General features: G+C 58.5%; 5 protein-coding genes across 5 annotated transcripts; 4 read left to right on the top strand and 1 right to left on the bottom strand.

Annotated features, from left to right (window-relative positions):
- Nucleotides 1-651: 651 nt before the first annotated feature.
- On the top strand, nt 652-3,616 carry CcaverHIS019_0604690 (uncharacterized protein; the record flags this gene model as incomplete). Its single annotated transcript, XM_060602930.1, has 6 exons — nt 652-786; nt 870-924; nt 972-1,318; nt 1,363-2,764; nt 2,798-3,512; nt 3,550-3,616. 6 exons carry the CDS (start codon nt 652-654, stop codon nt 3,614-3,616), a joined length of 2,721 nt encoding a protein of 906 aa, XP_060459275.1.
- Nucleotides 3,617-3,963: 347 nt separating this feature from the next.
- On the top strand, nt 3,964-5,463 carry CcaverHIS019_0604680 (uncharacterized protein; the record flags this gene model as incomplete). The annotated part of the gene is made up of 3 exons (XM_060602929.1): nt 3,964-4,032; nt 4,491-4,630; nt 4,668-5,463. 3 exons carry the CDS (start codon nt 3,964-3,966, stop codon nt 5,461-5,463), a joined length of 1,005 nt encoding a protein of 334 aa, XP_060459274.1.
- Nucleotides 5,464-5,954: 491 nt separating this feature from the next.
- Nucleotides 5,955-11,894, top strand: YBT1 (uncharacterized protein; the record flags this gene model as incomplete). Its single annotated transcript, XM_060602928.1, has 9 exons — nt 5,955-6,007; nt 6,108-6,465; nt 6,496-6,760; nt 6,882-7,256; nt 7,288-10,134; nt 10,166-10,495; nt 10,594-11,125; nt 11,639-11,762; nt 11,844-11,894. The coding sequence occupies 9 exons, from the start codon at nt 5,955-5,957 to the stop codon at nt 11,892-11,894; spliced, it is 4,935 nt and encodes a 1,644-aa protein (XP_060459273.1).
- A 6,497-nt stretch (nt 11,895-18,391) lies between these two features.
- On the top strand, nt 18,392-19,692 carry CcaverHIS019_0604660 (uncharacterized protein; the record flags this gene model as incomplete). The annotated part of the gene is made up of 4 exons (XM_060602927.1): nt 18,392-18,409; nt 18,552-19,323; nt 19,419-19,596; nt 19,644-19,692. 4 exons carry the CDS (start codon nt 18,392-18,394, stop codon nt 19,690-19,692), a joined length of 1,017 nt encoding a protein of 338 aa, XP_060459272.1.
- Nucleotides 19,693-22,922: 3,230 nt separating this feature from the next.
- Nucleotides 22,923-24,039, bottom strand: CcaverHIS019_0604650 (uncharacterized protein; the record flags this gene model as incomplete). Its single annotated transcript, XM_060602926.1, has 5 exons — nt 22,923-22,997; nt 23,314-23,383; nt 23,534-23,644; nt 23,677-23,734; nt 23,844-24,039. 5 exons carry the CDS (start codon nt 24,037-24,039, stop codon nt 22,923-22,925), a joined length of 510 nt encoding a protein of 169 aa, XP_060459271.1.
- Nucleotides 24,040-24,260: the final 221 nt, after the last annotated feature.

Below are 24,260 nucleotides of genomic sequence, written 5' to 3'. Positions count from 1 at the left end.
GTTGTAATTAATGTCTAATGTAGTGGGCAAACGTAATCATCTCTTTAGTATTCCCCCCCTTAACTTTGCCCTTGTCCCTTGCATATCATTGATCTACAAGTGTCAACAACGCCACTCTTACGCCAGGAATATCTCGACGCCGTCACCTCGACTCAACTCTTTGCCACCATTCAGTCTCCCGACACTCCCTCGCCAAGTCGACCGCTCAGGCCTGCAGCCTCCCGCGTCGGCCTCTTCGACATGGCAAACTCAAACTCCCACTCCCACGCCCACACGCACACACGGCCCCCTCGCCCCCGCGCCTCTGAACAGCCCCGCCCATCCCAAGAATCCGGCCCAGCCTCTCCGTCACGCCATCCGGTACAAGCAAGCCCTCCATCTTCATCTCCTCCCAAACTGTCAGCCAGCCCAGCCTCCCCATCTCCCTCCCCTAAGCCTACGCCTCCATCCTTACCAGACTCCACGGTTACAACGTCCGCGGCATCCATCGCCTCTGCGGGGACAACGTCAACGGCGTCTGCCACGTCGACAGGGAGCGCCCGCTCGTCCACGCCCACTTCGGCCACGGCGTCCGCGACACCCAGCCCACGCACTAAACCACCGCTCGCGTCTGCTCTCAGCGCGGCGTCGACCGCGTCGCCCTTCCTCGACATGAGCACTGCTGGTACTGGAAGACTCAACATGGGACTGAGCACGCCGACGGCTCCGGCAGGATTGGTGGTATCCAAGGCTGGATTGGAGGCGACCGCGCGCGGCGACAAGGTCGTCGGCGTCTTGTGTCTCAAGGTGGGTTCTCATGCGGTATCTCCCAGGTCCATCGCCTTCTTCTCACCACCCAAGACCCTACTCCAGAGCCAAGCTGACATTAGATCACGCTTCCCAAGGACGGAGATGGGCGCCAGCAACGCTGGGAGCTGTTCCAAGGTGCGTCGTGCACGGATGCTTGGGCCTTGTGATCGACTAACGCAGAGGCCCCAAGCCCAAGTTACGATCTATTCCTGCGCTTTACCCCCTTCCCGCATCACTCGCGTTAGCGTCGTCGTCACGACACATCGCGACCGCTGCGGCACTCCTCGCCCTTCCACCACCCGGCGCATACCCTCCAGTCACGAACGACCCTGGTCTCAAGCCCCACGTCGACGTCTCCCGGGCAACGGACCAGGTCTTCGTTGTGGTCGACGGCACCCCGGTCCCAACAAACGAAAAAGTGCGGCGGCGCTCGTCGGTCGGTGGGCGGGCTCGCAACGAGTGGCTTGTCGTTCTCGAGTTTGAGGTGCCGATCGACGAGGAAACGACTAACGGGCAGACGTGGTTCAAGGTAAAGGCCCTGTCGCTAGACCCTTGTCTTGTTGCTCACACCAGGCCTCCATCCCGACTCCCAAGTGCCTCGACAACTTTATCCGCTTCGAGATCGTCCCGCCCGACCCGGAGTGCACGTCCGCAGAGATCGTGACAATGCCGCGGGTTCTCCCGCTGCCGTCGTCCGTGTTTGACGCACACGACCCCTCGACGCCGTCCAAGCGCCGCTTCGACGACGGGTGGGAGGACGGCGAGGTGCCTGGTGCAGGCTCAAGCGACGGCAGTGACGAGGATAGCAGCTGGCTTCGCGGCCGGTACCAGAGCACGGATGTCGTCGCGTTACAGTGGGGCTTTGCGCCGGCGCTCGGTACGCCTCCAGGCCTGCGTATTGTGCCGCACTGGGACCCCAGACAACCCTCTGTCGGGATCACATTTGAGGCCGTGATTGCATCAACCGACGGGCCGTTCAGGCTCGAGGCCGTTCTTCCGCCCGGATGGGGTTGGAAAAGTCTGCAGATCCGCGCCGACGGGCTCTTCTCGTGGCGTTCAGCCGACTTGCCGGGCCTGGGTGCGTTAATCTCGGCAACCACGACCATCCCCGACGACTCGATGTCGACTGTGGGCCCCATAGAGGGACCGTCTGACCTCGCGTCTCTCGGCGCTGCCGACTTCTCTTTCGAGCTCAACTCGTACAGGGAGGACGACGGCCCAGCGTTGCCTGCAACCCCGAGCCTCCTGCGCATCGAGCGACATGGTGCGGCAGTGCTCAAGGTCGTGCCCCGCACGCCGACACTGGCATCCACGTTTGAGCTGGAGTTCGAGCACTCCAGGAACGACGAGGAGGACGACAGCGTCCTTCTTGTGGAAGGCACGCTCGTGCCGCTGCCCATGACACTCGTGTCGCCCAACGCGCGCGTACCCATCCCGTTCTTCCGTTTCGAGGATGCGACTCTCCCGACCGAGTGCGACGTCAAGTGTCCCGGCGCAGTGCTTGCCCCACAGCCACAGTCGGACGATGAGGAAGAGTCCCTGTCATTGTGCTCGACGACCGAACCGTCAGTCGGCACATTCGCATGGACTGACGAGGGGGGGACGCCATTGGCCCCGCACGCAGCTGTGCCGGTGTCAGGCGTCGTTCGCGCAAATGTCAAGCGCAGTATCTGGGGTTTGCAGACATTGTCCGTGCTCCTTCCATGGCCTACCAACGCCGAAGAGGTGCTGGTGGGCCTGAGCGTTCCGCCCGAGACCGTGCGCGTCGTGCGCGCTTCCGCACGCGGTACCTCCCTTCCGCACGCGGTCCACGCCAGAGAAGAGGACGGCGCCATCTTTGCGGACGTGCGTGTAGGTAGAGGGCGAGGCAACGTCGAGCTCGTGCTCGAAGTCGCGAGCGACGACGGCGTCGCGCTCCCTGTACTGGAAGGAACAGGCAAGCTGCGCGTCGAGCTCGCTGGCGATGGGTGGAAGAGTACGTCCCAACGTGAGAGGAAGCTAACAGCAGAACCCCTCGCCTATCCCCCCGCGACTAACCTTGAGCGCACGGACGAGTGGATATTCACAGGCGACCTCGCCGCTGTGCCGTACATCACCTTTGCTCCCGCACCGCCGCCTGTCTCCACTCCCCCTCCTGCAGAGGAAGACACGGAGGAGACTCCTGTTGATGACGAGGACAAGAAGGGGGAGGTGGTACTTATTGTACCGCCAAGCCCACCGCAAGTGGGTGTGGTGAAGCTGTCGCGCACGCGCTCTGCTCTCGGCTCCCTCGTATCTTGGAACACGCTCGTCAACCTCGTCCTACTCTGGATCTTGGGCTCGTTGGCGAGCCAGGTCGCCCGCTTGCGCGCCGAAGTTGCCTTTGTGGCAGACGAAGCCCGCGACCTACGCCTGTATGGTGTCGACCGTGCCAGCGAGAGATGGAGAGAGGCGAAGAGAGAGGAGGGTTGGCGGGGAGAGGAGGAGCGGTGGCGCGAGGACGCTGGCCGGGTACGCAACTGGGCCGACAGTGTGGTATCTGAACCTCCCGCGAAACCAGCAGACCACACGAGCGCCGTGCATACACGAGCGGGGGGTTCTGCGGATATCGAGGTTGATCTCCTCAAGTTGGGCACGGAGCGGGATCTGAAGAGGGAAGCGGAGCTGGCACCGCGCACCGAGCACGGGCTCGGGCGAGTCGTCCACCCTTCCAACTGGGGGACGTGGCTCGCGCATCAACCAAGGTACAGCTTTGAACTGGGGACATACAGCTGACGGCAGTATACGCGCTGTGCAGGACACGATGTCGTGGTTGTGGAACGCGGTGCGGTGGTTGTTTGTTGGATAGTCTTGAGCGAGTTACACGGACTATGGATATCCATATGTGGCTGCTCTGTGTCAGCTAGCAGCTAGCATGTGGTGGTTGTGGAATGTGACCCTTGGGCGACGTCATGACATACCGAGGTGGAGTGATGCGGTCATGGAAGTGATACTGGTGTTTGAAGCTCCCACCCAAGATGCCAAGTTGGCCCTTGTTGACACCACACCCTTACACTCAGTCATAGTCATAGTCACTCTTCGCAGTTCGCCACTGCGCCCCACTCCTCATTCCCAACTCCCAAGGCCAGTCATAAACGCCAACTCTCCTTCCTTTCTCTTCTTTCATTATCATCCTCTTCACTAGATTTAATCACCATGCTCAACACCTCCCCTTTCATCATGAGCTACCAGTACCCCGATCATGGCCCAGGACCCGGACACGACGTGAGTGGACCTTCCTCCCTCCCAGAGATCCCGAAGCAATTCCCCACCGTTACGTTTACTCTCCTTGCAGTCGCTTCTTCCTCTCCAATGTGGCCCATATCACTCCCCTCCACCTCCCGTTGCGGCCTGTCAGTGACGACTGTGGCGGGTTGAGTTGAGGGGGGGGGGGGGGGGGTTCTACCTCATCCGTGGGCCTAGCGAGGATGCATCCCATCAGGGAGCTCGCGATGATGTGACACATGTGCGAGGAGTGTGTCATGACACACCTTCCCTCGCCCACGCCCGTCTCCAACGTGTTGTGTCGAGATCGGCAGTGCGTTTTGGGATGCTGCGTGACGGTGCGTCACAGTGGCAGATCTCACCCGCACCTGAAGATGGCGATCCGGCGATCTCGATCTCGCCATTCAGCGCGCAGTTGCCAGCCTCCTTGCGATCCGTACGCCCGCCACTAACCCCAGGCTTACCACTACCACTACCTTGAAGCCGGCAAGCCCGTGCACATTGCGCTCTGGGTCTTCTTTAGCCTCTTCGCCGCCGGCGTCGCGGGCACTCTCCTCCTCGCCCGGCGCGTCGAGAACAAGATCCGCGTCTTTCACTAGTACGCACTCTCGACCTCTTGAACTTGCTCACACCAGCCTCTCGGCTCTGTTGCTCACCTTCACCGCGTTCACGTACTTTTGCCTCGCTACTGGTCTCGGCATCCAACACCGCCACCACCGGCATCGGCATGATCAGCCACCGCACCACCACGACCCCAACCCTCCCATCGGCATCCCCGAGAAACCGGCTCCGGTAGAGGTCTACTTCCGTGAGATTTTCTGGATGCAAGAGGCAGCGCACACCGTCACGCTCCCCCTGCTCATCGTCATGTTTGCAATTCTTAGTGGCACAGCGCCTCTGCACGCGGTCACAGCTGCGATCTCAGCCGCGTTCTCGTGTGCCTCAACCATCGCGGCAGACCACTTCCCGTCGCGCCGTCGCAGCCTCCGCCCACGCCTCGCGTTCATCGGGTGGTCCGTCTTGGCCCTTCTCTTTACCCTCTGCTCGTGGTCTATGCTCTTCTTCCCCGGCATCACCGCGGTGCGTACCCGCCGCCGCTCGACGCAGGGCCGGTACACGCTGGGCGTAACCGGCCTAGTCATCGGCTGGATCGCGTACCCCGTTATCTGGTTCCTCGGCACTGGCACGAACGTCCTGAGCGTCAATGCCCAGATCATCACCCAGGGCGCGATCGACGTCGCGACCCAGCTCGGCCTCGTCTTCTTCATCCTCTTCACTCACGTCCACGACCCCGAGGACCCCGTCTGGTCGTTCCCCGAGTGGTTCGTCAACCCGCGCGCTTGCACTGGCCCTGATGGCCGCGGCGCGTATGCGCCTGTCCCAACCGCCGACACCGCCGCACAGGGCGACAACGGCAACACGGCTGCGTAATGCCCTAACGACAACCAGTGCGTGGCCCCGGCGCACTGTTCGACGAGTACATTTTGGCTCGTGAAGTAGTCAGCAGTAGGAGAGAGAGTGTTTAATGTGTAGACGAATATCTGTGACCAAGCGGATGCACTGTGCGGAGAAGCATAACTGTTATCTGATAGTTTTGTGACGTCGATTTGGTGGATTGTCATCACTTGCTGACGCCGGATGCTGCTGAAGTAGGCGCTCTGCCCAAGCAGTGCTCGGACATGCCGAAAAAGCTGACGTGAAGCCAGTCGCGTGCATACGCCAGGGCCACGGACGTTCGGACAAGCCGAGGCTGGTTCAAGCGCCGCCCGCCGGCAGACCCACATGGTCACCAGGGCAGCTGACCCGGCGGTTCGGAGCGGCAAGTCCGTCGACGTCAGTCTGAAGTTGGGTGGTAACCAATTTCGGCATCCATCTATCTAAACAGTCCCTAACGTCTCCAGCCTGTCCATCACTAATCTACCATGAGCTGCGGCGTGTGGGATGGCAGCGACTTTACGCCGTGTTTCCGTGACCAGTGCGTATCCGTCGTGTGCGCGCGCGGCGGGCTGGCTCATAGTCGGGCCGCCTGCTCAGCAGCCCGCTTCATCCAGCCAGCCTCACTTCGCTGACCCCAGATACATAGCCAATGCGTCGCTCGTCCTCGCCGCGCTCGGCGCCGCATTCCTTTTGTTCCCCCGCCGCCGAGGGCCCGAGATTACGACAGCCTCCCTCGTCCCTCCCGGCGGCGGCCTCCTATCGCAACTCGAAGCGCGCGTCCTACTACGCAACCTGGCGAGTAGTCTTTCCCAGCCTGACTCTCTGGACTCGACAAAGCCAGAAGAGAAGATCGCGTCCTTCCGCCGCGCCACCACCGGCTGGGACCGCTTTTATTACTGGGTCTCCATCTTGGGCGCCCTAGTGTGGATTGGACTCGAGGTTTATCGACTCCCCTCCGCGCCAGAATGGGAAGATTTCCGCCCCCTCATCTTTCCCGTACGTCCCCCCGCGACTAGGCTAACCCAGATCGTCATTCTGCTCATGAGCGCGGCTGGTGCCCGCGCTTTGTCGCTGCTCACACTCCATCTCGTGCCGTCGTTGTTGCTGTTCCGGTCAGGCAAGATGGGGAATTACCCGTCGTCCCCGTTGTCGACGATCATTGTTGTTTGGGAGGTCGTTTATTGGGCAATCTTGGTTTGCACGCCATACCACGATCCCTTGGATCGGTTGGTTGGAGGTGCTGTGTCAAGAGGTGGGGTGGGGGGACCGAGACATATTGAGGAGCCTTGTAGTGAGTACTGGATGTGGCGGGCCATGGCGCGTGCAGGAGAGATGTTCGCGATGTACGGACCTCCGCGAGTCCGTCGCAAAGCTCGCGACGTACTAGACACAGCGCCTCGTTCTGACCACAGCCGCCCTCTCGCGCGCAACATATTGGTTCATCCTCCCATTCTTGTGGAAGCACTACTGGAAGCCGATCACGCTCGAGGAAATCCCTGCTGTCCGCGAGGATGACAGCGCTGCGGCTTGCGTCGGCGCGTTCCGCCGCTTCCAGGCTGCACACGACGCCGCTTACGAGGTCAAGCACAACTCGCCGCGGAAGCGCAACCTTGCCTGGGATCTCATTACGTTCTTTCGCCCCGAGCTCGTGCGACAGAGCGTCGTCGCGTGCTCGTTCGTCGTCCTCCAATACCTTCCGCCGACGGGGATGCGACTGCTCTTGCAGCAGATTGGTCAGCCAGAAAGTGACCGTCACACCGGCACGGCGGCGCTGTACGTCGCTATGAGTGAGTCCGACGTAGACGTGGCTGACGGCAGTGGCGATCGGACAGAGCCTCAGCGTGGTGGTGTACGGCAACTCCTTGATGCTCGGGCGACGCGTTTGCATCCGCATGCGCGCAATCATTGTCGGCGAAGTGTTCGCCAAGGCCCTCCGCCGCGAGGACCGTTCCGGGACCGTGAAGAAGGGCGCTGATGGCGAGGACGAGTCGTCGTCAGACGGCAAGGTTAACAACCTCGTGTCGGTCGACGCGTTTGCCATCTCCGAGGTCTGCGCGTACGTTTTCATGCTTGTCAGCTCCCCATTCGCCCTCGCCGTCAACCTCACGTTGCTGTACATGACGCTCGGCCCAGCAGCCGTGGCGGGTGTGGCTGTCCTGGTCGCACTCATTCCCGTCCAGACGGTTTTGGGCCGACTGTTCACCGTGTTCCAGCGCCGCCTCATGAGTGCAACCGATAAGCGTCTCGACGCAGCCACAGAGGTCATCTCGTTCATGAAGCTGATAAAGTACAACTCGTGGCAGGGCAAGTTTCTGGAACGCATGAGCGGCACGCGCACTGCCGAGCTCGGCGAGCTCGCCAAGCGCTTCGCAATCATGTCTCTCTCTGACATTCTCGTATGGGCCACACCTGTGTTCGTTACGGGCACTGCGTTCGGCGTGCACGTCCTGCTGTTCAAGCAACCGCTCACGCCGGACCGCGCATTCGCCTCACTCGTCCTGTTCAACATGCTGCGTGACCCGCTCGGCCTCTTCCAGGACGTCGCCATCCGCCTCATACAAGCCTACACGTCTGCGTGCCGCATCCAGGACTTCCTCAACGAACCCGAGACTCTCAAGTATACGCAGGTGTCGACGCCCGGGCCTTCGGACCCGGCCATCGGCTTCCACGACGCCCTCTTCTCCTACCCCGGCGAGGAGGGCCCCGGAATAGACGGCGCGCAACCCTTCCGCCTCGGCGAGCTTAATCTCTCATTCCCCAAGGGCGAGCTCAGCCTCGTCACAGGCCCAGTTGGTTCAGGCAAGACGACGCTCATCCTCTCGCTCCTCGGTGAGACGGTTCTGCTCACAGGTGAAGTATTCATGCCCAACGACCGTGCCAGCCGCGACCTCTGCCCCGTTGACCCGGTCACGGGCTTGTCCAACACTGTAGCGTACTGCGCGCAGACAGCGTGGCTCATCGGCGCGTCGATCCGTGAGAACATTGTCTTCGGCTCGGAGTGGGACGAGACACGGTACAAGGCCGTCGTACATGCGTGCGCGCTCGAGCGCGACTTTGAGATCTTCGACCTCGGGGATGAGACTGAAGTCGGGGAGAAGGGCACGACATGCTCCGGCGGTCAGAAGGCACGTATCGCCCTCGCACGCGCGCTCTACTCGTCGGCAGCGACAGTCATCCTCGACGACGTCCTGTCTGCCGTCGACGCACAAACTGCCCGTCACATCTATACGCACGTCCTCAAAGGGCCGCTCATGAAGGGCCGCACTTGCATCCTCGTGACTCACGCCGTCGGCCTCTGCCTCCCCGCTGCCAGCTTTGTGGTAATGCTTGACGACGGCAAGGCCGTGAGCGGGACGCCCGCCATGCTCGTAGCATCCGGGGCGCTCGAGGCTGAGTCTGAGCCGAGCTCACCGACGGAAGGCGAGACGCCTGACGCCGTCAATGCGGAGGAGAGCATTAGCACGTCCAGCACGAAGACCTCGCGCTCGCGCCGCCGTTCGGTGTTTCAGGGTGGAGACGTAGACGACAGCATCGAGGACAACCTCGACGGAATGGATTACGACGCACTCGTTGCGAAGAAGCGCCTCGACGCCATCGCTGCCGGCGACGGTCTGACGCGCTCCACTTCCCGCTTGAGCGCAATGACTGCAGAGGACCAGCTGCCCGATAAGCGGCTTGTGCAGGACGAAGAGTCCAACCAAGGCTCGGTCCGCTGGGGGACGTACCTCCTCTACTTCCGCGCCGAAGGTGGTGTGCCATTCTGGATCGTCCTGTCTACCACGTTCATCGGGGCCCAGGTGCTCCAGTTCCTCTCGAACTGGTGGATTAAGGAATGGTCTGGTGCGGACCAAGACGCGACGCGCCTCGAGATCCACAATAGCGTGCTCACCAAGGCCGAACACTCGGTGCAGTACTACCTCCTCATCTACCTCGCAATCTCGGGAGTGTATGTCGCCCTCATTGCAGCGCGTATCGGTATGTCTTTCATGGGCTCGCTACACGCCAGTGAGTGGCTGTACTCGCGAATGTTGGCACGCATCCTCGGTGCCAAGCTGCGTTTCTTTGACGCGACGCCGAGCGGGCGCATCTTGAACCGTCTCAGCAAGGATATGTCGTCCATCGACCAGGAGACGACTTTGATCCTCATGCTCTTTGTCAACTCGGTGCTCTCGTGCGTAACAGTGTTGATTGTCGTCGCGTACTCGTCGCCGGCATTCCTCATTGCGTTCCCCGTCATCACGGTCCTCTACTGGATCGTTGGGACGCTGTATGTGACGACGTCGCGCGAAATCAAGCGCTACGACAGCGTCACACGCTCACCTATTTTTGTGTCCTTCTCCGAGGCGCTGGTGGGTATGTCGACGATCCGCTCGTACGGAGACAGCGCACGCTTCATGTCCAAGTTACTGAGCGAGCTTGACACCAATACCCGCTGCTTCTGGTATTTGTGGCAGGCAAACCGCGCACTGAATGTTCTCTCCAACTTTATCGGCACGCTCATCACCGTCGCTGCTTGCGTACTAGCCCTGCAGTCTGGGATGAACGCCGCGGCAGCCGGCCTCTCAATTACCTACGCCCTCTCGTTCACCGACTACGTCCTTTGGGTTGTGCGTCTGTACGCCGATGCGGAAATGACCATGAACAGCGTCGAGCGCATCTCAGAGTGTGAGTCGTCGCTGGGACAGTGCTCACCAAGACCTGGAGCTGGAGCAGGAGGAGCCCAAAGAGAGCAAGGGCGTGGAGCCACCCGCACCATGGCCAAGCCGCGATGGTTCGATCGTTGTCTCCAATCTCACGTGCAAATATGCCCCACAACTCGACCCTGTGCTCCGGGACCTATCGTTTGTAATCGGGCCGGGTGAGAAAATCGGAATATGTGGCCGAACAGGCTCGGGCAAGAGCACACTCGCCCTGTCCTTCTTCCGTTTCCTGTATCAAGAAAGAGGGAGCATTGTCATTGATGGCCTGGACATTGGCAAGCTCAGCCTCGCAACCCTAAGGTCACGCCTGACTATTCTGCCACAAGGTGGGTTTTGTCCAGAATCCAGAATGACGACGCGCGATGCTGTACACCCTACACGGGCAATTCAATTTGGAGCCAAGCGGACTGACTGACGTATGCAGAAGCCCAGCTATTTTCCGGAACGGTCCGCGACAACATGGATCCGTTTGGGCAGCACGAGGACGTCGAAATCTGGGACGCACTGCGACAGTGCGGACTGACTGGGCGCACACCGGGCGCTTCGCTAGCAGCATCGCGGGCAATGAGCCGTAGCGCCAGTCGCGCAGCGAGTCGGCGCGGGTCGGTGCAGGACCTTGTGCGTGTTGCCTCCGGTCTGGACGGGCCTGGTTCGGCTTCTGCTTCCTCGCTGAGCTTCGCGCTGGGTTTCGACGAGGAGCGCGTCATGATCCGCTCGCTGGACGAACCAGTTGCTGCGGGTGGAAGGAACTTCTCACAGGGCCAGCGTCAATTGCTCGCGCTAGCGCGCGGCTTGCTCAAGCTCCGCAACTCGTCGTTCCTCATCATGGACGAGAGCACAGCAAACCTCGACCATGCGACAGACGCGACTATTCAGAACGTGATACGCACGGGACTGGAGCATACGCAGATGCTCGTCATTGCGCATCGCCTCATGACGGTCTGTGGGTTGGACAAGTGAGTTACTAGAATTACAGGAATCGGACCCGAGGCAGTGCAATCAAACCCAACGTTACGTCTTGCGTACCCCGTGGCTCTGGCTCTGGCTCTGGCTCTGGCTCTGGCTCTGGGTCACGCTGATCGAACAACATTATTGTCGAAAGCGTCAAGCCAATTGTGTGACACACGTTTGATTGTTTGAGCCAGAGGTCATCGGGTCTGGACCCAATCTCTTGCACCACCTGTGCCAACAATGCCGAATCTCTCTCAACTTCCATCACATGTCCCAGCCTGGACTCATGTGATGGTTGGGAACAATTCATGCCCGGATAGTCGCCCAGCCCGGATAATGCCTGCCTGTGGATGCGTACTCCTCGCGAAGAGCGGTGCACAGTTGACATGACAACGGGGGGGCCGGACTTTGTCAAGCTCGGCGCTGGCAAGCTGTCCATTCCCCTTGAGCATGTTTCAGGACGCCGCGTTCAGCACGTTCCCGACTATCAGCCGCACGCGCATATGAACTGACAACAGAATCCTGGTTCTCGACCACGGGCGCAAGATCGAGTTCGGCACCCCGTGGGATCTCCTGCAGGATCCCAATGGGTCTTTCCGTCAACTGTGTCGCCAGAGCGGAGAGGAGGCCCAACTGATGGAAGTGAGTCTCTAATATTGCCCAACGAGGACGACAGTTCTGTGCGGCTGTGGCCGAAATCGAAACGGAGAGAGCTGACACCAGCTTGCAAAGAGCGTGCACGAGCGCAAGCAGGAAGCGCAGCAGAAGCAGTAGCAGTAGCGGTAGCAGTACCCAATAGCCCTGATGGATCCCAACAGGCCGCTCCGCCAGCTGTGGCGCCAACAAGTGGAACAAGTCAATTGCTGGACGGGAGTGTGGCACCAGAGTGTAGCGGTGCTTTACGATGAAACGGAAGGTTGACTGCAGTTCCCCACGAAGCGCAGACTAGCAAGCTGGAGGAGTGGTACGATGGTGTGGATCCGACAGAAGCTGAGAAAGCATGCATGAATCTTGAAAGGGTATGGGAGATTGGTATCCTGTTGTCTGGACAAGGTACGTTGGAGTAGCCACGAGGAGAGGCCTCGCCGTCACACTACTACAGTTTCCGAAGGCGGATACCGGATGCCGGTTAGGTGTGCGATCATGTCGGATGTTGGATACTCTGGCCATTGTGATGCTGGTCAATGTGGCGTCTCGGCACCATCTGCCAAGCGGATGCCGAGGATCAATCTTGCTTGCATGGCACGCAAGTGAAGCGCGTGGTACCCGCTGGGATATCCGATACGCGCTCCGCAACCGTAATGCTTGACGCACCTCCTTGACTTGGGGTAGTGCCTTGTGGAGGCGACGTTTCATAGACTGGAGCAAGGGGTCGGGAAGTGGAACAAAGAAATATTGTGAGGGTGATTAGGGAAGCTACGACGCGTGCTCATGTCTTGGCGATCACACAGGCACTAAAAGACACGCCCTGCCTGTCGATCACACATGTCGATCCTGTAGCCGCATTCTTCCCCCTCTACAGGGGTGACTGTCGCCGACCGGAAGATCGACGTGGCACGTTGGTTACTACTAACTTTGCGTATCTCGGGAGGTTGGTATTCAGATTGGGAAGTGGAGACATGGGTCGGGAGCGCAAAGGGAACAGGCACACTGTATGGTCTTTTGTTCTTGTACGTTGCCGACGTGGCATTCCGTAATACCCTGAGAGAACAATAGATGTGCAGACCGTGACGCGCGGCTTTGATCGTCCCTGTCACTACACATGTAAGGAACCGTCTTATATTTTGTCAGCCGGAAAGACGGCGCAGATAGCGATATCCGAGACGCGCGCGGAACGGCCGTATGTGATGTGGCCATTCCCTTGCGTTGCAGACTGATGTAACTCTGGGGTGATTGGAAAACTCCGATACTGTCACCAAGCTCTGAGTACGGAGCAACCCACTCTTGAGAATCCCCACGTCTCGGACTGTAGCATTGGGAAAACCTCGGCAAGACAGAAATCAACTAAAGCAGACATTTCCGTGTTCATTTTTTGGGGTTGCACGATGGCCGAGGTTGTTACCGATATTCTGGTCTTGGTTGTGTGGGAAGATTCGGCGACCCAGCACGTCTATCAAAGTTGTATTCCGAGCGATAATTGCCCGCGTTACATTTCGCGTTAGCAGGCACGCGCTTACCGCTCAAACACCATGCTCCAGTGCGCTACTATACCTCAGGCCCGCCTAACAGGGAGCCCCACATACTTCGTGCCTCATGCCTCAGATGACTCGACGTTCCTCGGAGGGTAAGTTGCCCCGACAGTGAGATTAATATCATTCCCATGGTCGTATTGCGAGCCTAACCTTTTCTTCATTATACCCTGTCTGGCTGTGGGTTGACGATCGGCCGCCTTGTACAATGTGGGGACAGGTTGGGAGGGCGGACGTGCGCCGCCCTCGTCGTCAGCCCTCTTTCTTGGAGCCGAGCCAACCAAAAACGTGTCACACGCTTGTTAGCCTGTTTGCCCTCTCCTATGGGCCTGGCTCGCGGCTTTGCAGCGGAACCTGACTTCCTACCTGTGGAAAGTGGCGCATCTTTGAGCTTGTTTTGCCCATGAAACAGAATTCGGCTAAGGTTCGGCATTGTGCTGGGTCAGGTGGCATGTGGATGTGGGATAAGGGTCATACCCGAACAGTGAAGAGCCCTGTTTTACAGGAGCGAGTAAAAATACGGATTGAATCCGAACGTGTTTGGGCCAGGTGACATTATTTTGATGAGGGCACAGTGGAACACGAGGCCCAGGTTGGTCGCTAGAGCATCAAGTGACAGTCAACTCAGGGAAAGATGAGTATGGTCAGGACATGCAGGACATGCAGGACAGTCAACCAACTGACTACAAGCGTCACAATATGGTGCTTGATGCGCTTCCACAACCCTGCATCTCCCCTGCATCTAGAGTAACGCCAGCCCATGTGCTCTGGACCCGCCTCTTGCTCCGTGGCCTCTTTTGCTTTCCCAGTACCCGGTCGAAACCGGGTACTGCAGAACGCGAAGGGATTATAAACGAAGTGGTTCGACCGACCGGATACTGCAGAACGCGAAGGGATTATAAACGAAGTGGCTGTGAAGAAAAACCTGAGACGCCTTCATCACCAGTTGGGATCTCACTGAAAAGGGCCGGATGATATCTCCTCTCTTGCGATTCCTTACGGAAGTGGGCTTGGACCTAGCATCGAGCGCGCAGCCAGATCATGCATGCTTTCCCCGATTTGCGGACCTGTCACGGCCACCTTGCGTTCTGGCATGTTGCAACCAGAAGACTGGAACCTCGGTGTGTCACCTGGTCAAGCGAGGGGTAGTATGAAGTTGACAGGATGAAGCAATTCAGAAGGCCTCTTCAGCCGTTCTCGAAGGTTGCCTCCGGGCCTATCCCCTGGGACAGCCCCTTGAACCCCCAAAGCGTCAAGCTTTCCTGTGCGGAAATGGCTAGTTTGATGTCCAAGTCCAGGTACCCCGGCAGGAACTAGGTTCTCCCTGATCTCTCGTAAGGGCCCCAACATAACCTTTGGGCCTGAGACCAACCTTGATGAGACAACAAAAGACTTGTTTCGTTCCCAACCCCTGGATCCCTGGTCTGGCTTGGCGAGAATCCGACCTGTCTCGCTGGGAAACTTCAGGTCCCTCGCGGAATCCATCGCAGCAGCTCTCAAGGACAGTAAATATTTTCCCCAGAGCCATTCATAGTGCATTAACTACTCTGGGAGTAATTATCGATGGCACCTGCAGTTATTCTGCACTGCTGGTCGACTACAGAATGTCCGTGTTACATTTTCGTCCGGAGTGTATCAGACCTTTATTGCTAAATTGGCCGCGGCGTTCCGCAACTCAAGACAGATGACGTGAGCATCTTGGAACAGTGAGAACTACTGATTCTAAACCCTTGCGTCTCAAGAATAAAGTCGGTTTAGCGGTGTCCCTGGACGCAGATCATCTCAGGAGCCACCGGAACCCGGGTTGCTGTCACCACCTCAGCAAGCGAGTTAAGAGGTGTTTCTTGCACGCCACCGCCACTTGTCCATCCTCACATATGCCGTTAGGCTCTAGGCTCTGTCCACATACCCTGCAAAGCCCAAGCCTCAGCCACCCCCACCTCCTAAATCCCTACAAGGCTTTTCCTGCCAGGGTGCGTTATCTGATCGAATGGGGCTGAGGTTCACCATGCCAACGTCCTTCGTCTTCTGTCGTGCAAAGTCGTGAGAGCTCGCGAATGTTCCCTGAGCTGCTACGTCATGGATATTCAGAGGCTCAAGGTCATGAATGCTGGTCGTGCGTATCGATGCTTAATGTGCTGCTGCGGGGTGGGTCCCGTCGGCCCCGCGTCCTTCCGGCAAAGTCTCGCACGCAGCTGAGCTACTGTTGCCATATTTCGTCGAGTATGTGCAACTCACCCAAAGAGGTGCTCACCGTTTCTACACGTGAGGCGGCTTGGGGGTCTCGACACAGAGGACAGTGAAATTCTGTGAAGCGGGCGATGATGGGTTTCCAGCGCGCCGCCACCACACCCGGATCGACCTAATCGGTGCCAGTGGCTTGCGTTGTTGGGTTCCGTTCAGTCCAGACTCGGAGAGGCGATGCACTATGAGAGTTCTCGCCCGCCTCGTGGAGAGTCCAGCGGTCCGAGCCCAGGGAATTGGGACGCCCAGAACAATGTGGGTCATGGGTGCCGAGGGCACAGTTCCCTCCGTTTGGCAGTAACGGGTAAATTGAATGTCACGCTGAAACTGGGTGCAAGCCATCACAGTAACCATCACCTTGTCAGGTCAACTGAATTGAGTTCCTTATCTCAGCCGACGTAGTTTGATCAACAGGTGGCGGCGGTTGATCTGAAACGTGCCCTCCCATCGTGCAAGTCCTTGTTCTTGGCTTGGGCATGGACGGCATGCCGCGGCGCGCTGGGTATACATGCCTGGCTAGGTAAGTGCTGAATCTACTGGCGCGATCATGCGCCGACCTGAACAGCCGCGGTTGTGGCAATCACAACGATTAGCCTACACTCGAAATGTTGTCGGAAGGAGTGCCTTGCATTTCACCGTGGGGGTTCGGAGGTCGAAACCTCGGCAAACAGTAGATGTGTAGACCACTTTCGTTCTACTTTCGGTTACCCCTTTTACAGCAAAAGCTCTGCTGTCGTCCCGCATGTTTCCCGACGGTAAGTCTCGGGGCTCGGTGCTATGCCTCGGTCCAGTACTTGATGGCCAAAGCCAGAGCGTGGCCTGGTCCCTTAGGAGCCTTGGATTGGTAAGATCCCGCCCTCGTCCCACCCTTTGTACCTGATAACGTTCCCGTCCTCGATAGACATGTCGTTGGACCCTGTGAGGGAGCAAGAGAGAAAAACAGGGAGTATCAACGAGGTGGGCACGAGTGTCAGACGAGAGGAATTTTCTAAACTTTGCCTCCCCCCATTTGCCTTTTTGCACACCTCTGCAACTGCGCATCTACCTGGACTTTACACTCTTGCACAGCTTGCGCACTACTCTCCAGCGCCGTTAACCCACTACTCTTGATCCTTTTCCTGCTCCGTACCTTGTCCAGGATGCCCTTCCCGTGACACGCGTCGGAGGGACCAATGCTGCTCAGTCTTCTGACACCCTGCTGCTGCCCCTCTGTCCCTCTCGCATTGGTCCCTGCTGGCGACAAGTTTGCCTGTCGATTAACTGGCCCTCAACTCACCGACCCTTGGACCCCCGCCACCCCCACAGACCCCACAACCCCAATATCTGGTTCACCTCTGCTCATCTGCCTGTCCCTGGCCGTCGCCAAACGACAGCGACGACCACAACATACCTAACCTCTGTAGATTGCATGTCCCACGAGCACACAAGCCCTCACTTGGTTCGGCTCGCGGGCCGTACACCAACGCTCTGCAGACCGCCAAGATCGGCGCGCGCAGGGCAGTCTCAAAGCCTTCGCACCGGCGCTCGTCTCTACTGGCCACCGGAGGGCCAAACAAAAGGCCGGCGGTAACGGGCTTGGTAGTCCACCCCTCCGTGTCCGTTTCTCCAAAACCACAAGCCAACCACCCGCAGAAAGCCTGCAACACAGGCTTTGATCCAGGACAATATCTGGACGCCCACAGCCCTCATTACACCCTTTGGCCGACCGGGATCGAGTCGCTCAAAGACCGTTCCAGCCGGCAACGCGCGCAAGGTTGCACTTTGCACTATCGGATCGTCGTCATCCCCCTCCCCAACAAACAGACTATCGACCAGACCGCGTCCGTAACCGACTGTCATCTTTCCCTTCCCTTCATCTGCAGGTCAACTCTTGGAACTCGCCACAGAGGACGCTTGACAAACGGCGGCAAGTAAGTTCGAATCCATCCCTCACCTCCCAGCTTCCCTCATCTCCCAGCTTCCCTCACCTCCCCACCACCTCCCCCCTACCCTCCCCTCCCCTCCCCTCCCCTCCCCTCCCCTCCTCTCCTCTCCCCTCTCCACTCCACTTGACTTGCTCTCCACTCGTGCGGTCTTCGGTGGCGTCAGACGTAGACGCCCTCACCATCCTCACTGGACCGGACGTCTCCCCCACACCATCTCCACACACACACACACATATTCACGATCAAGCGTTCAAGCGATCTGTCGTAATCGCACTGCTCTTGACGCCCAACTGCGCCCCGTCCGGCAAAGTCTGTGCGCGACTGTCGACCGCGTCATTGTCGTCATCACTTGTCAGCCCAACCGCGGTAACAAGTCATTTCGACCCGCTTGCTATAACGGTCCGACGGCAGGAAGTTCGGCACACTTGATATCTCTTCTACTCCTTCGCCGATTGTTTTCGTGTGTGTGTCTCTCTGCTTAGTGAGTGGCCAACCCCGGCGCGTACGTGGTGTCCTGGGCCCCTAGTTGCAGCACGCCACTGGAAGTGGTGCTCCTCAACGGCACAGGAGGCGACGGTGGGATGGTGACCTGGGAACGCCACATCGTCGGTCGTGCAAGCAATGTTGCGCCACGCGCCCGAGAGATGATCTATCCGCTCCTGCGACGTGCACGTAAACAGCATGCTCGGGCCGTGCCGTCGCTGGTTACCTCCAGGCCCAGTATGTTGGTTGCTAACCGCACAGACGCACTTCAAGTGAACGACAACCTGTTCCTGGGCCCATTGTCCGTGCATCGTCACCTTTTTTACAAGGTCTGGACCATTTCACCAGTACCACATCCCCCTCTCATCTACGCCACGGCGCTCAAAGCGCCGAATTGCCCATCGTGTCTACACGCATTGCTACCTATCCGATGGAGCCGACCAACTGGGTGAGTGCGGGTTAATGATCGTCGCCGCTGGCATAAGCCACCCCGCGGGGTTGCACGCTGCCGTCATTGCCGGCATGCCGACTGCGGTGGCTTCGAGCTTGATGTCAACATTGCTCCATAGTCCATCCATACTAACATGTAGGGGCTCTATGGCGGCAACTACTATGGTGGTGAACGCCAGCACCCCATGTCGCCGCCACACCAGGGCCGCGAGGACCACCGGCGATCAATCAACCAGGGGACGTTCCTGCCTCCGCTGCCACCAAGCCAATCGTCCCCACACAACCTACCGCCAGTGTCGAGCGCGTATGGTTCGGGATACCATGGATCGTCACCATCGGGAGTAGGGCTTCCCACCAGCACAGCTGGACCGTCAGCTGGGCAGGGGCCTAGCGGAGCGCCAATGCACATGACGCCCATGAACTACTCGAGTCACATGCCTACCTCACAGCCCATGAGTGGTTACCACTACCCTGTCCAGCCACCACCAGCGACCATGTCGTCCTTACCTCCCGCCCCGCGCCCGGCGCAGCCGCATGGATATTCGCCACGGATCCCCGGTGGATACCCGACAGCTTCGCCAGGGATGACGACCCTGTCACCTCTCTCACCCTCCAACCACTTGACATACACGGGCGCCAGCTCCTCTTCCTCTTTTCCTCCGGGCGTCCACCCAACCCATGCTAAGATGGAGACTTCTTTTGATAAGAAGCGGCGGACCAATTCGGCCGGTTCGAGCTGGGAGGGAAGTGGAGCTATGTCGGTCGCGACCACCATAGCAGACGGAGGCAAGGACAAGGGCGAGACGCAGCCTTGGGGAATGCCGCAGGATCAGTACAAGGCTCTCAACCCCCGAGACAAGAAACAGGTCCGCAATCGCATAGGAGCGAGGAGGTTTAGGGCGAAACGCAAAGGTGAGTTTAGTGGCGCAACCTTACCATTTTCTTGTCGGTAGAGCGCGCGTTCCTTGTCATTGTTTTCTCGTCTCTTTTGTGCTGACACGGTCCAGACTATGTTTCTGCCCTTGAAAGTGAAAAGAAGGAGAGCGAGGCGGTGATCAAACAGTTGCAAACGGAGCTCGACACGGCGAGGCACACTATTAACGAGTTACGGGCTCGACTGCATCTGCCCCCAATTCCGCTGCCGCCTCCCGTCGAAACCGGACTGGGGCTGGACGTGAGCACGGAGTACGTATCTTGCATTCTTCCAAAGAAAATTGGCGCTGACGCTCAAGGTCGTACCAAGGAGGCACTGAAAGCCGAGACCCGAGGAGAATTGACTAAGATTTTTTGTTCGATGACTGCGTTGTGTGGAAGGCTTCATCGGGCTGGTTCTGCATGTTTCCCTCGACGCGGCTCTGCTGTACGATAACACCGGGATCGACGCCCGGACCCTGCCCTCCTTAACGCAACATTGCAAACACGAGGACGCGCGCAAATACTCCAATACCCTCTTGTCCACGGTGGTACTCAGTGCCGTGTGTAACCACACTTAATGTGCAACCCTGCTTTAATTTGGTACTCACATCGTTCCATGACGGCCTGGCAGGCTAGGCTTCAAAGGGCATATTCTCGATCATCGGTAATGCAGTCCCGTACAATGTATGCCACAGTAATCAACGCGGAAAGGGCCGAACAGTAGAGTACAAAACCGGGAGCCGATAAGGGACAATCCATTCAATATCTGGGAATTAACTCGGCCACCCTGCGCTGCAAACCACTGATCCAACCGCCACCCACTCCAGTGGCGCGTCAAATGATCGCCATGGTTGCCCCATATACGGTCCCTTTCAAATAAATAGCCCACGACTCCATGTCCCCTGTGCTCCACATGTCATGATTGGCCCACGACCGACCTTGGGCACCTCTGCGCAGAATCCCCAACACTCGCAATTTCGGAATGAACGTCCCCACTGGGCGACATGTTGCCGCGAATAAGAGCGCCGGTGGTGACCAGTCCAGTCGCTAATCGTTCCAGGAGGAAGGAGGATAGCAAACGTCGCACCAGGGCAACAATCGCGATCCAGAGATGACAGCTCGGCGACAACTCCACTTGCGTACTTGGGTGAACATTGTAATGCAAAGCATTGGTCCGATATCCGAACAGCGAGAGCAAGCACACATGCTAAACTGGTCACACGTCGAGTCCTCGAAAACGCGAACGATGTCAACGGAGCACGTGGAAGACGCCGGCGCCAAGAGCGTCGCGACTCGTCCGGGGCAGTCGGGTCTTGGACACGTTATACGGTGACCGGCTCGCTCCAAGTCCACTTTGCCGAGCAGCAGCCAGCAGTACTGTGTGATACCCATCGAGAAAGGCATAATATCGCCGCAGTACCTCTGACGTTCATTGGTCCTGAATCGAACATGCCCAATTGATGAAGGGCACTGATATCGACGCCGCCGCCACCACCAATGCGTGCCCAAGCCAACCCGCCCATATGGACCACATGGGCACATAGGGGGGCGGGAAGCAGGCGAGGCTTTCCGGGGCGCGCGCGTGCTGTGCAGGTGGATAAGCACGCTCAAGCGCGCTCTCCACCATCCTCAGTACCGCGGACGTTCGAGCATTCGACTGTCGCCGCAACTCATCTCTATTGAAGACCAATGCATTCGATGGCGGCTCCGGTTGCCTGCTTCAGAGAGTCGGAGCAACCAGGGCGGGAGGCGGCGTGCCTGCTCCCAAAAGCATGTCCCGGAATCTTCTGCTTCCGAGATCTACGTCGCGCTGCAGAACAATAGAGGCGGTAGGGCCCGACCTGAAACGCTGATACACGTCCAGCCCTCCAATTGTGAATTGAACAGAGTTTGGACAGGGGTATGGGGGCGTCAGCCGCGGAATTGACGCCGGTTTGGGCAGCCATACGATGCGCGGCGCCACTGTATCTACTTGCAGCGGAGCCTCCCCGCCCATCCGAGCTCAATCCACGCCAGCAAAGCAAAAGTGACCGTCGGTGCGGTCGGGTTAGAGGCGATGCCTGTATGACGGCATACTTGCTTGTTCTCGGCTACGTCAAAGTTTACATAAATGGCCCCAGAACTGTGAGTGGTGAGGCTCTCGTGATGCATTACTTGTCAGGAGAGGCGACCCTCTGGACACCCGCCTTCCAGGTGAGCGGTGCCTGAGTTGAAATGTGAATCCTGGCGGAGCGGGCTGAAGCTTAATCACAACCCCTATTGTTGTTGTTGGTGGCACTAATTCTTCGGGCCACTCGGTGCTCTCTGACCAGCAAGTCACTCAAGCTCGCTCAGCCACACTACACCGTGACGAGTGTGGCAGATTCTGCCTGCTTAGTGGGGGTGCAGGGTGGGATGTTTGTGGGGTAAGAACAACAGTGGCACTGCCAAAGTTACCCTGGCCTACGTGCTCCTGTACACTATGCGGACATGCTGAAGTAGTGGAAGGATGGTTGCGAGGTCGGGGTTGAACACACAAATTGGGGAGTCTAGAAGGTATCGACGGACCGACGGAGGTGTCCTCGGCGTCGTGGTGGCTCACACCTCCCCCTGTCACGCACCGAACATAGGGGACTGGGAGCCTGTCTAACTCCCTTTGATTGACGACTCCCGCGGAAGAGACATTCTCACCCTTGACTGACGGCTTCGACAAACTACACAACACGCGGCCGGTTTTATCATATACTGTACAAATGAAATATCGCCATCACGAGCCGCTCCGCGCCGGAACACTCATTGTCTCAAGCTGAGCCCAAGGAGCGTGACGCATCGCGAGCCGGGTTTGAGCTGAAGAGTACGTTGTACGGCCGTCCGAACCACGGCCTCAGGGCGTTCGGGACGGTGTGGTGTTGCGCAAGCGATATATCTCTGACGTCCCGGTTGAACCAACCTTCCTGGACTCACTCTGCTGATTTTCTGAAGCTGCCAGGGTGTAGGATGGATGGCGCAGAACGCTCCCCGAGGCCGCGACACTCAGTCATTAAAAATGATGCCGGCCGTATCGGCAACGACGCCTCCTCAACGGCAAGTGACAATCTCCCAAGATATTGGACTTGTCAATACAATTACTCTACTCGCCAATTGACGAATCCTCTGTGGGAGATTGTCAATAACAACATCTCGGTCACAAGATCTTGATGACGACACGGAAGAATACTCCGTCCACATGAGGTTGGGCCATTTGCCTATCAAGATAAGCCGAAAGTCCTTACTTCAACCACGGGTGATGGGTGGGCTGGGGGTAGCGGAGATGAGAGAAACGCTATGGACTGGAGGAGGAGTGAGTGGGCTCCAGATTCTAACGCTCAGGTGGCGGCTCAGCCCTTTAAACCCCAGTTGAAGAAGGAGGGGGAAGGGGCGTCTCGTCATATTCGGGGCGAGCAGCAACCCGTAACGGTTGTGTGTGCTGGTTGACAGCTGACAAGTTGGAGGCTGCCCATTACTACAATGAACAGGTCGCATATCCCTACAGTCTGATATACCTTCCTATACCCATGTAAAGACCTGACGCGGTATCGATCTAATCCAATGGCATCCAAACAATTCACCCATTCAAATCACATCTTGGCGGGCCGCCACGCCTTGGCATGTGTCCCCGATGCCAGACGCTTCCCCGTGTCCCATTCGAGGATCTGGTATCAGCTCATTGTGTGGGGTGGGCCACGAGGAGTGCGGACACGAGAGTGGGCGTGTGACAGCGTGAGACATGGGACCTCCCGATCGAGCGACTGGTGTCTGGTGACGCATTGCCCAACCTAGTCATTGACGCTCTACACAGGCCTGCCGACAAGGTACAAGCCTGTCTGATCTGTGCGAGCTCAACTTGCCGATGCCCGCACGGTTTGAGATAAGGCATGGAGAGAGGAGAGCTGCGCAGCTGGTTGTGTACACAAGCCCTCCCCCATCCCTGCCCGAACTGATCACATCTCCTTGAGCCCCACTACTCACATCACAACGTGTATTCGCCAGCGTCCGCGCCATCCGCTCGACCGTTACCACGATCCTGACCTTGGTGCCACTGCCGTCAGCGCCTTTACCCTCAACTCCCAACTCCAACAACCCCACACGCGTAGACGCCATCCCCCTCGTTCCGACGATGCACCAGCGCTGCCAACACAGATACGCCTTTCTCGCAAAGCACCTCGCAGCTGACTGTGGCTCAACTCACGTAGGCGCAGGGTTGTAGTACGTCATATCGAGCTGGATCGACACGCCGCCCAACATCGGCGGGCCCCAGAACGTGGGTGTCGCGAGGCGGGAGAGCGCAGCCGACGTCAACCTGTTGTCAGCCGGGTAGTTGGAGGAAAGTACTGGTCAACAAGCCAGGCCGCTGCTGCGCCATGGAGGTTTCCGAGGGCGTTGACCCAACCTGGAGTCAGTCGAGTTATCTCAAATGTCACCCCTGTCTTCGCTGCCCCTTCTTCCCTCACTCTCTCACGTTCCACCTCCCTCGGCGTATCATCCTCCGCTTCACGCACCTTCCTGTACAGTTCCCTGTACAACCATCTGCCAGTTGTTCGCGTTGCGGCCGCCGCGGTCGTTCTCCTCTGGAATGGGGTGGGCAGCGTACAGCGTGAGATGCTGGCCCATCTCTCGGCCGTGCTTGGGCCTCAAGAGGAGGGTGTGGAGCTGGGCGACGTCCTCCTTTGTCGCGGGGATCATTCTGGACGTCATCGTGGAGCGGGCGGCTTGGTGGGAAACGGGGAGTCGGAAGACTGGGTGGAGTGGGGTGGGGCGGGGTGGGTGAGGAAGCAAAGAGTCGGCGCTGTGGTGTGGTGGAGAGGAGTTGAAAAGAGTGTCGAGTGCTAGTGACCAAGACTCTGGTCAGCGACAACGAGTACGAGTAATTCCAGATAATCGCGATGAGATGGCGAACGTTGGGTGCCGAAAGTTGG

The sequence above is a fragment of the Cutaneotrichosporon cavernicola genome, assembly GCF_030864355.1.
Source record: "Cutaneotrichosporon cavernicola HIS019 DNA, chromosome: 6".
NCBI lineage: Eukaryota > Fungi > Basidiomycota > Tremellomycetes > Trichosporonales > Trichosporonaceae > Cutaneotrichosporon > Cutaneotrichosporon cavernicola.
Note: the sequence above shows the minus strand (reverse complement) of the source record. Positions and strands in the feature narration are given on the sequence as shown.